The 11,616-nt window shown below is 33.6% G+C and overlaps 2 protein-coding genes across 2 annotated transcripts; one reads left to right on the forward strand and one right to left on the reverse strand.

Annotated features, from left to right (window-relative positions):
- Window positions 1-1,634, forward strand: LOC133183795 (post-GPI attachment to proteins factor 4-like). Its single transcript, XM_061318702.1, has 2 exons — window positions 1-73; window positions 326-1,634. Exon 2 carries the CDS (start codon window positions 354-356, stop codon window positions 1,554-1,556), a length of 1,203 nt encoding a protein of 400 aa, XP_061174686.1. The 5' UTR covers window positions 1-73; window positions 326-353; the 3' UTR covers window positions 1,557-1,634.
- Window positions 1,635-3,414: 1,780 nt separating this feature from the next.
- LOC133183796 (protein SPATA45 homolog) lies at window positions 3,415-5,919 on the reverse strand. Its single transcript, XM_061318703.1, has 2 exons — window positions 5,618-5,919; window positions 3,415-3,976 (listed from the first exon to the last, which is right to left on the reverse strand). Exons 1-2 carry the CDS (start codon window positions 5,853-5,855, stop codon window positions 3,954-3,956), a joined length of 261 nt encoding a protein of 86 aa, XP_061174687.1. The 5' UTR covers window positions 5,856-5,919; the 3' UTR covers window positions 3,415-3,953.
- Between the last annotated feature and the right edge of the window lie 5,697 nt (window positions 5,920-11,616).

An 11,616-nucleotide genomic window follows, 5' to 3' on the forward strand; every position in this document is an offset into this window, starting at 1 on the left:
TTTACTTTGGGTGCATTCTTGGCAGTCCAGATGTTGAAAACACCTCAGAGTGAAGAACATATGGGTGTTCATTGTTTGGATAAATTAAATATTTGCATATAAATACATGTTATTGAAAATGCACTAGTAAAGTAAAGATTGCTTTAAAAAAATTTGGTTTATTAAAAAAGAAAATAGCTTGTCGTGTCAGCATGGACGTTTATAACTACAGGTATAGGTCCCTGGTGTCAGTTCGTCAATTCATTTTGGTTGTCAATAGTAAGTAGAGCTCAAGACCACATATAAATTTAAGCTAGATTTGTTATTTTTCATTTCTTCTTTCTAGGCAATCCTAGGAATGCAGAGATTTGGTGATGAAGTCTCTACACACACTCCTGTGGCTAGTTCTCTTGTTTGTTATAACCTTTACGTTGATATTACCTCCACTGTGTATAAGACTGCCTTTTTCAAAATTCTACTACCTTTATAGCAATAAGGATGACATTTCCAAGAAAGCGGAACTTCTCAATGCAGAGCGATACAAGAAATCCCTTGCCTATTTTTCCTCACTGCATTCCAAGTCATCAAAACAATTCTATCTCGACATGAAAAAGTCAGGTCACCTTGACCTAGTTGTGGCTATTATTACTGTCAAGAGAAAGGATGGAACTCTTGGGTACCTCACCCAGTCAGTCGCAAAAATGGATAGATTACTAAAGGAAGATAGGAATTTTGAAAGAAAATTCATGTTCATTTGCAATGTTGATCAGAATCTGTATGGACATGAGGAAGCAAGGAAGCTAGAGAAATTCATACCTGTCCAATATCGCTTTAAAAATTCTACAGGAGTACATCACAACAGTCCTCACAAGGTGCTATATCATCTTCAGAAAAATTTTGATACTTACCAAAAAGAAACCATAGACTACATGTTTTGCTTAGAAATGGCACATTCTATGAATCCTGATTATGTGTTACTAATGGAAGATGACACACTTCCTCTTCCAATGGCTCTGGATGTAGTGAACACAAAGTTAAGATGGTTAACCTTATTCAAAAGTGAACCTATGAAAAACTTTGCTTTTATTAAGTTATACTATCCTCCTAAATGGCAAGGTTTTGCAAATGAAATGAGAAGAATTCTAGAAGTGATAGCTATTGGAATGGTAGGGGGAGGGTGCTTTTTGATTTTTGCTATTAGGAAAAAGATACTTACGCAGTATTTATACTTTGTATTTGGTGCTATATATTTTATAATTTTTGCACTGTTGTTAGATCGACAAAATGTTCTTGAGCTACGCAGGATAGCATCTCAGTTGTATTCACTAAACATATCTCCTGGTTGCTGCACACCAGCCATGTTTTATCCAAAATGGGTCATTCCGAATTTGCTCAATTATTTAGCTGATGATAACAACAAACATCATACAGACATTGCAATTTATAATTTCTTAACAAACAAAAATCTCACGGCTTATCAAATAGAACCTAATTTGTTTGCTCACATAGGAATGTATACTTCTATTCATCAAAATTCTCGCAAAGATCCACAAGAGTTCATATTCAGTATGTACTGAAATTAATATTGCATGCAGGTGTAAATTTTTTCCATGGAAAAGGATACATATGGGCAGGGATCGACATTAACAGTTTCCGATTGCAGGGATCGACATTAACGGTTTCCGATTGCCCGGGACAAGTAATTTCTCAGTTCGGGCAAGTGAAATTGTTGACGTACTTGTCCGATCGGGCAAGTGAATTTTGTTCTTACAAGTGCACATATTTATTTAGTTTACATTAATTTATAAATAAAACAATAAATTGAACACTTGATTTCCGCCACGCACCTTATTGACAATGTTTTGCATTCGGAATTCCTTGATAGCGTTTCTGGATTATACCATTCATTTAAAAATCGGGTTTGTTATTTTCCTTCGAAGTAAATACACTCTACATCTAACAAAATTTTGTTAACTTCTTATTAGGGAATTAGATTATTTATTCACGCACAGAATGTAAGTACAGTGTAACTCAATGTATCATGATCAAGATAAAGATGTATGTTTCATAGCAAATAGCTTCCTTTAGCGTTGCTTCACAGTTATCTCTGAAAATCACGATTCACAAAAGGAGCCTACCGAAATAATTTGTTTAAAAATATGAATTTTATTAAAAGGAAATTAAAAGGAAAGGGTTATTGCTGCATGGCAGTGTGTGTTAAAAGGTTAAAATTACAAGTCCAGTGGTATACATTTATGTACAAATGCAGCATCAATTTTGTTTTTCACTGACTTGTAGCTGGTATTTGATCACATTTTTTATTATCGTAACGTTTACAGAAATTAATTTTTTCTTCTTATATTCTTTCCTAATTTTGGGCAACCAAGTTTTGCATTCGGACAAGTCAAAGTTTGAGATCACTTGCCCAAAGGGCAAGTGAATCTGAAAGTCAATGTCTATCCCTGATGGGTACTCTTTCTATTTCTCATCTGTTCCTTTGTGCTCCTCATATACTGTGGAATCATCATTGTTCATGGGGACCCATGTTTGTGGGTTACTCTTACCCACGAATTTACATCCCCAAGAACGTTTATTTTGTAAACATATTGATTCTTTGAATCTACCGTATAAATGAGTAACCTACAAAATTACATCCCCATGAACAAGAAAAATTTTGCTTGCCCAAAAACATTAACCTCCATGAATTTAAAATGATTCCTCAATAATTTACAAAAAGAAACTGTTGCATTATTAATAATTTTTTTACATGTATCTTAAAAAGTTCAATTTGGGTTTAAGACATTTTCCTTTTTCTTATGGTGATCGACTTGTACATGCATGAGCAAACTGAAGGAATACTGAATACTAGGGTATTTTTGTAGGACTTGTGTTTTAGAAATTATATTTGGAAACCCAGACATAATAAAATGAAATAAAACATTTATAGTATTTTTTTTTTTATCTAATAGTTACAATTAAGTTTGGCTAAGGGGTTTAAGACATTAACAAAATACATTTTCTAATCATGTTGAAAAAGAAACAAAATCTGTCCTGATTTTCATTTTGAAATGCTTTGTTTTTTTTATACAGGAATGAATAGTTGCACAGTTGCATGCAACTTTGCAGAAAAAACACATAACCCACAGGTTACCGGGTAGTAATTTTTTTTCTGCAATGATTGCAATCAAACAAAGAACGGCCATTCTGATTATATCTGTATAAATTATATAAGTGAACGGAAGCAGAGTACATCAAATATTGTATTTAGATCCACATGTAATCATTGAAGGAAGAGCCATAATACAGTAAGAGTTGATCTTTGACAAATCTTTCTTGAAGATGGCTTTAAAAAACAATATTAACTAGTGTAGAACTGTGCTTTTTTGCATCAAATAAACAGAAATCCATTTTCATGAGAAATAACACAGAAAAATATTCAGTGGATGTAAATATATAATTTATTAACACTTGATATTGTGAGCAACAAATCAGAAATATAGAAACAATACTCAATAAAAAATTATGAAAGTTCTTGTGTAAAGTGCAATGTATATGTAATACTGTTTGGTATAAAGAAAACTACAATGTATATCATTATAATACTGGTGCTATATATTTTATATATACAATTTCAATGCTTTCTTCCTTAGAATAAGACAAACTAGAACAAATTGATTCTCCTTAAATTTTGTTACTATACACACAAGCAATTACTTATTAATGAAACATTCTATTAACATGAACTTCGCGAAGTATGATTGCATGATCATCTAAAGATGCAAATGCAGCCGTGATAAATGTAAGTTAAATTCTCATTTTCACAGGCATAGCCATCATAAAATTAATTTTACAACACCAATGCTTTCTAATAGTAAAGGAAATTGTAATTATTCCATAGAAACATCTTTTTCTTCTTCAGAATTTAATAATAAAAAATTGTCTCCCTTCTCACAGTTGCAGAATAACTGGTTTATTTAGATTTTCAGTTGACATTCATCTGGAAAAAAAAAGTTTTTGTATGAATAAATAATGGTGGTATTTCACTTCAATGATATTTCATCTATCCCTTTACTTGTTAAGTCTTTGCAAAATTGATTAACATACTTTAAAAAAATAAATTTATCTAAATCAAATGTATGGGGAGATGACTCTCTGCTGCAAGATTTTACTCTAATACTGAAAAATTTCATTTTTTTTTTCTTTAATTTATCACATTTTCATCTTCAACAAAAAAAAAAATCTCAAATTTTATCTCATTTTGTTTACTGAATTTGATTATCATTTTTTTTATTATAAAAAATCATCATTATTACAGAGAAATTTCATCTATGTGAGCAGAGGGTCAAACTGTTTCAATCAACTTTATGGAAATTAAATCAATATTATGAAAATTTTACAAAAACTTATTTGAATAATTGGTTTATTGTACTATGTTCAACTACAATATTTGCTATTCTATATAAGCATCATGCTACAATAATAGTGTTATGTTTATATTTTGATAAGCGTGTAATATGAAGCAAATAGGTAAAGCACATATATATGGTTAATAAATTAAAAAAATACATTATTGTTGAGTTTTCCCCCCTCTATTACCGGTACAAGCAAATTTTAATACATTAATAAATTAGTTCTATTAACACTGTAAAATAAATCCATCTACAAATTTAAATCCCATTTCCTTTCACCTTCCCCAGTTCTCTACCTCATGCACATAATTTGCGTAAAGAATACGTTATGTATATAACTACATATTATATATTTATATCATTAGCAATATTGCAAAATATTTTTAGAGAAATTATACATATAGATCTCTAAGTATATGTGAATTTATTTTTCACAATTTTGTAATACATTTGAAATTCTGCTGAAATGCCTACACATGAAGCAATGAATTTTTGCATTCTCACTGTGACTTAGCATGACCATTACCGACTGGCTACAAATGACCTAGAACAAAGCCAAGATATAAAAATATTTAATATAAGTTGCAAAGTATTATCAAAATTAATGCAAAAGTAAACTTTTCTCATTTACTCATAAATTGCTTTGGTGTGAGATAGAGTGAATCAAAGATTGTGTATTGTATCATTTAATGTTCTTTTACATTGACCTTGGAAGTATAATATATTATATTGATTTGATGGTCAGAAAATTACTAATCTTTAATCCAAAATACATTTACCAGTTAAGTATATTTTGGTATGTAAGTATAAGGCCTGATCAATCAATCAGGTCTGGAATATATTTAAATTAAAGCCAATCATGATTTACATAATGAAAGGGATAAATCATAACAAAATGAATAGGTTGTACTATCTATGCTTCACACAGTTCAGTGTACATGAAGTTACTGTAGTATAGAATTGGTGGTAACACAAATGAAATAGGTTGTGATTTGGACTTTGGAACAGAAGCCTCCACAGATATATGGAAGATCTACCACTTTTTTGTTTGTTTTAAATTAAATTTGTCATTGCGATTTAATAGCTAAGTCAAATAATTTGAAGAGCTCGGTAAGCTTTGTAGCAAACTCAAGCTATTGTCAGATCTTAACCTGTGTATACATAGTATAAGACCCCCCCCCCTTTTTTAATTATATTTAAAATAATTCATATTTTATTTGGATACATACATTTATCAGGGAAATGTTTACGCTCTCTGTGTGTTGGTGCATCTACTTCAAAGGTACAACGAGGCTCATATCCAGGTATCTGTTGCTCAAACACAGTGCTGCTGAATTGTTGCGGATAGTGCTGTCTCTGTTTTCTACACCAGTCTTGTTCTTTTTTCATTTCAACCGCACACCAAGACTCTCTTGATTCTCCCAGTTGAATAAGATCAGCTTTCGACAACGGTTTACCTCCAGACATTGTGTATGTTCCTAAAGTTTTCTTCAAGTCCTTTCCGTTGCTATGTAAAAGCGTTCCAGATCTGGGTATTTTGTGTCACCGCTGTAAAAGGGCAAATAACTCTTTCTGTCAAACGCTTATCTGATGCAAAATAAACTATAAAAACCAATCCGAATAAAATTTATTAATCCGAAAAAAATATATTCCCATTTCGTACAAAAACTAAAATCTGTTTTTCATTTAATTTGAACTATATAGATTTAACTATATAAATTTTTTTTTCAACTCCAATACTCTACACTTTCACAACTTTTTTTGTTCTGCTCAAAAAAGTACTATCAGTTTTGTTTTTTGTTTTGTTTTTTTTTACACTTGTATGTAGAACTTATGTAGAACTTGTATGTCCATTATCCCAAAATCAAGAGAAAAAAAACCCCTCTTATTTGTAAGAATTCGTCAGCTTCCGGACCCCTCCCCCCCTAGGTCTTTGCCCTGGATCCACTGGTCTTGACTGGGGGCTTCAATGCACACACCCAGCCTTCTACTGCGCCCCCCCCCCCATTATGAAATTCCTGGATCCGCCACTGAAGATCAACTGTATTCTCTTTTCATTCATAATACTACGTATATCAGTGGCGGATCCAAGAATTTCATAATGGGGAGGGGGGCAGTAGAAGGCAGGGGATCTGGGGGCTGCATCCCTTTTTTCCGGCTTGACAAGAAATTTCTGGGTTGGAAATTTTTTGACAGGGGTGGACCCCCATCCCACCCCACCCCCTGGAAAAATTCCAGGATCTGCGCCTGGACGGACGGACAGAACCAGAATAACAAAAAATACCCGAAGTTTTTTTTTTAAGCATGGGTATAAAAGAGTTCGAAAGAGAAAAAAAAATGAACCCACACAACTTGAGGGGAGGGATTTTGCATGTTGATATGATTTAGTAGGGCCCTGTTACTCTTGAGTTTTTTGTTTTTGTTTGTTTGTTTGTTTTTTGTTTTTGTTTTTTTTTTTGTTTTTGTTTTTGTTTTTGTTTGTTTTTTTTTTTTTTTTGTTTTGTTTTTTTTTTTTGTATATTTCCTACATATTCTAGTGTTAAACACTGAATCTCCTCCCTAGCCCCAGGGGCCATGATTCGAACAAACATGAATATGCAATGCATTTTTCATTTTTTGCACATTAATATGACTAAACAAGCCCACTGGGAAGAAAGACTTTCTATATATTCCCATATAAAATGTTTACCCCCAATATTGACGAACCCGTTGTGTGGTCCTGCTATACACCCCAGGGCCATGATGACTACCTGCATGTCGATGCTTTTGCATATTAGTATGTCTGATCATGGCCCTGCTATTCTTAAGATATATCGAAGATCTTTATAGACACCCCCTCCCCATATTCCCTATAAAACTCTTATCCTCTATTGAGACCACAACCCGGGGTCATAATGGATACTAGCATATTAATTCTATTAATCTTAGACCTGCTGTTCTTGGGAAGAAATCTTTAAAAAGATGTTTTTCCCCAATACTGATCCCATAATATGGCCCCCAACCCAAAGGACCATAAATCTGCACTAACAATGCTTGAACATAAATACAACCAATCATGACCTGCTTGTTTTTTGAGAAGACTTCAAAGATTTTTTTCCGAATTATTCACTTGTAAAACTTTTAACCTGTATTGTTTGCCTGCACTCTGCCTGCATCCCGAAGCCATAATTTGAATAAAAACACCCACTAAACATGACAACTTATGACCCTGTTCTTGCAAAAAAGAATATTCAAGATTTGTTCTTATATATTTACAAGTAAAACTTTAATGTCCCTATTGTGACCCCATCCTACCCGAGGGGGGGGGGGGCATGATTAGAACAATTTAGAGTTTATACTCTCTCAGAAATGTTTTACATAAGTTTCATGCAATCTGACTCCGTGAATCCTGAGAAAGAAAAAAAATGAAATGCCCCCCGACCCTCCGCCCATTATGTTATTTTTGATTACTAGAAAGAAGCATGGCCCTTCTGATTTTTTTAAATTCCTGTTGAAGGGGGTTAGATCCTGCACGCAATTTTTTTTTGGGGGGGGGGGGTGTAAAGTATGTTTTTAATATTTACACACTTAGCTTAATTTAATGTGACCTTTCAGCACTACATTTGCAACTTACACATAAATAACTTTTTCGGATATTTTCATTCTGATGTTTCTTATCCAAACGAGATAGATACATTAAAAATTGTGACAAAGAAAAGGCTCCAAAATTACTGCCCAGAATCATTGATATGACCTCTATGCACCCACTAACTGCCTTTTTAAATTAACAAGAAATAAAACTGTTTCAAAGTCTTTAGATTTTACTGAATTTGCAGCATTCTAATCACAGTTATCTTATATATACAGAAACGAAAATTAAAAGCAGGGGTCAATGATATAATTTTTTTTAGATCTCTCAAAAAAGATATATTAATTCTGGGCTAAAATTTGGGGTAATTTTCTTGAATGTTTATTATATATTTGCTATGATTGTCACAAATACAACAATAGAATTCATAACAATTAATCTAATACATGTATGTAATTCGGGACCAACAAACAATATCTCACAACTCAAAATAACTCTTAGTGTGGTATGCATGGAAGTCTAGGAGGTCAAATTTAACAGTACCATGGAACCGGGGGGGGGGGGCGTGCCCCGCCCCATAATTTTGCCGATATATTGAATACTATAGAAAATATAGCTACTATATGCTTGTGCCTCCTCAATAAAAACGTCTGATGACCTTTTTTTTTTTTTTGCTTGTCAAGGAATTTTTGGTAGTTGATAGTGCCCCTTTATCTGAAAATGTATGGCTGTGCACCCCCCCCCCCCCCCATTGTAATTGCTTCCTACGGGCCTGAGTACTGAACAATTTTGAGCAAATTTAATATTTTCTTCTAGAAAAATATAGTTTCTCACTTAATTCTTCATCTGTAACGGTAATGTTTTAAATTAGTATAGTTTAATTGGTATAGTAAAATCCAAATATATAACAAGAGCTAGATGATGCAAAATTTTCAGTCTAAAGGTCTAGACAAAAATCTGCTCAAAGGCTGAAGATCAAACCGCCTTATCCAACAATGTTCTGTGTCAAGTTTATTGAAATCGTCCCAGTGATTCTAGAGAGTTCAAAATGTGTAAAGGTACGTTACAGACGAACGGACAGACAAATGGCCGAACATCAGATAACAGGTGATCAGAAAGCTCATGCGCTAATGTACAGCACAAGTGAATTAAAAACTAATTCATACGTATTTAGTCTTTTCTCTTTTTTATCTTTTCTGATCGAAATTGTCTTCGTCGTCGTTGTCGTAGTAAACTTTTCACATTTTCATCTTTTTCTCAAGAACCACTGGGCCAATCTCAACCAAACTTGCCACAAAGTATCCTTGGGTAAAGAGGATTCAAGTTTGTTCAAATGAAGGACCACGTCTTCTTCCAAGGGGGGATAATTGCTAATACGGGAAAAATTTAGGTGCTAGAAAATATAAAACTTATGTGGAAGCATCCTCAGGTAGTGTAGTTTCAAGTTTGTTCAAATCATGACCCCCGGGGGTAGGGTGGGGCCACAGTGGGCGATCAAAGTTTTACCTAGGAATACCTAGGGAAAATCTTTAAAAGTCTTCAAGAACAGCAAAGCCATGATTGGTCATATTTATATGGAAGCATCTTCAGGTAGTGTAGATTCAAGTTTGTTCAAATCTTGACCCCCAGGGGTAGGGTAGGGCAACAATGGATAATCAAAGTTTTACATAGGAAAATGTATGAAAAATCTTTAAAAATCTTATTCTTAAGAACAGCAAAACCGTGATTGGTCATGATAAAATAAAAACATCCTCTGCAGGAAATGTAGATTCAAATTTGATCAAAACATGACCCCCAGGAGTACAGAGGGGCCATAAACTGGGATCATAGTTATACAAAGGAATATAAAGGATAAATCAATGAAAATTTCTTCTTAAGAACAGCAAAGATATTATTAGTCATGTTTGTTCAACCCCCCCCCCCCCCCGGAAACCACTTTAATAGTTAAACTTTTCAATACTGAACTGATTTCTGCATTTTTCTAGCCAAAGTGCTCAGGTGAGCGATGTGGCCCATGGGCCTCTTGTTTTTTTTAATCTTCTTTGATATTCGCCTGCTAAAAATTCTAACTGTGCCAAGTCCATAAATTCTTCTTATAATTTAATTAAAATAATTGTTTCACTCTTGATCGATTCATGGTACATTAACATGGATATTTTAAAGACATATACATGTAATCATAATTAGAAACAAGGAAGTGTTCCCAAGATATTTTTTTGATTAAACTCTTTTTTTTTGTGGAAAATTTCTTTTTTGAAGTGTAAAAAAACCCCGGTTTTCTATGCCTATCTAAGTATAGGTGCATATAGGGTGATTTCAAGGTATTTGTGCAATGTCAGGGCTTAAGATACATAATCACAAAGCCTTTTATGTGCTAAAGTGTTCTAGTCCACCAAAGTTCAAATCCAGCTATTAATTTTGTATACAAAGAAGAGCTATGTTATTGGTAAATTGTCCGTCGTCTGGATTTTTGTCTGTAGATATTTTTAAAAAAAACAACAACAAAAAACACGAAATTCCTCCAATATTTCTGATTCAATTTCAGTAACTTGCTACAGAAGAAGACTGTAAGTGTTTTTCTCCAAATTCAGATGAACGGTGTTGCTATGGTTATTAAAAAATAGAAAATGGCTATGAAACAAATTTTTCATTACGGTTATATCTTCCTACAGATTTAATTAAAATTTTTAATTACGATAAAAAGTGTTGCCATGATTACTAAAACAGCCACGTAGTTTCGTTTATGATTATGAAAGTGTGGGGGGGGGGGTTAACAAAAAAAAAATGACGAGCAAATAAGAAAGCAAAACAATTGTCCAAACTGGAAAATCCTATTTCGGGTGCCCTCCCCCCCCCCCCCCCCCCACTCAATACTACGTTTCTGTAACAAATATAAATTTCTATGATTTTTGAAAACGCTATGCACTATTCCTACAGTTTGATAGTCCGAATTTAGTAAAGCTTAGTTACGCATTTAGACTACACTGCATAGATCTGCTGTCGGTTTTTGATTTCAACGGTGTTGTCATAGAAATCGAAAAACAGGACACAGAACAATGTTGGGAACTTTCCTACTGTTTTTTGTGTTTGGTTTTTTGTTTTTTTTTTGTTTGTTTGTTTGTTTGTTTTTTTTTTTGTTTTGTTTTATTTTTTGGTTTGCGATGTTGTATATTATCATTTTCACATTAGAACACATGATCATGGGAAGTGTCAACCGTCGACCTATTCCCGGTTGACAAATTTTAAACAGCAGTATCAAAAATGGCAACTATCAATTGTCGACCTGTCATCAACAGACAATCGACATTAGGGCATTAAATGGAAAACATCAACTGTTAACAGTCATCCTATCCACGGTCGACACTAGAATATGAATATAGAAAAGTGTACGTAAACTGCCGACCTTTCTCTTTTCAACACTATAGGTCAACCGTTGACCTGTCCACTTTCGATATAGTTAACTAGGATATGAATATGGATATGTCCCCGGTCGACACTAGGACATGAATTCATATGGAAAGGGTCAACTGTCGACCTTTCCCCGATCGACACTAGAATATAAATCTGGAAAGTGCCAACTGTCAACAGTCGAGCTGTCCCCGTTCGACACTAGGATATGAATATGGGAAGTGTCAACTGTTGACTTGTTCTTGGTCGACG

The sequence above is a fragment of the Saccostrea echinata genome, unplaced genomic scaffold (genome assembly GCF_033153115.1).
Source record: "Saccostrea echinata isolate AGI-Se365-2 ecotype Australia unplaced genomic scaffold, CSIRO_AGI_Sech_v1 ptg000009l, whole genome shotgun sequence".
Lineage (NCBI taxonomy): Eukaryota > Metazoa > Mollusca > Bivalvia > Ostreida > Ostreidae > Saccostrea > Saccostrea echinata.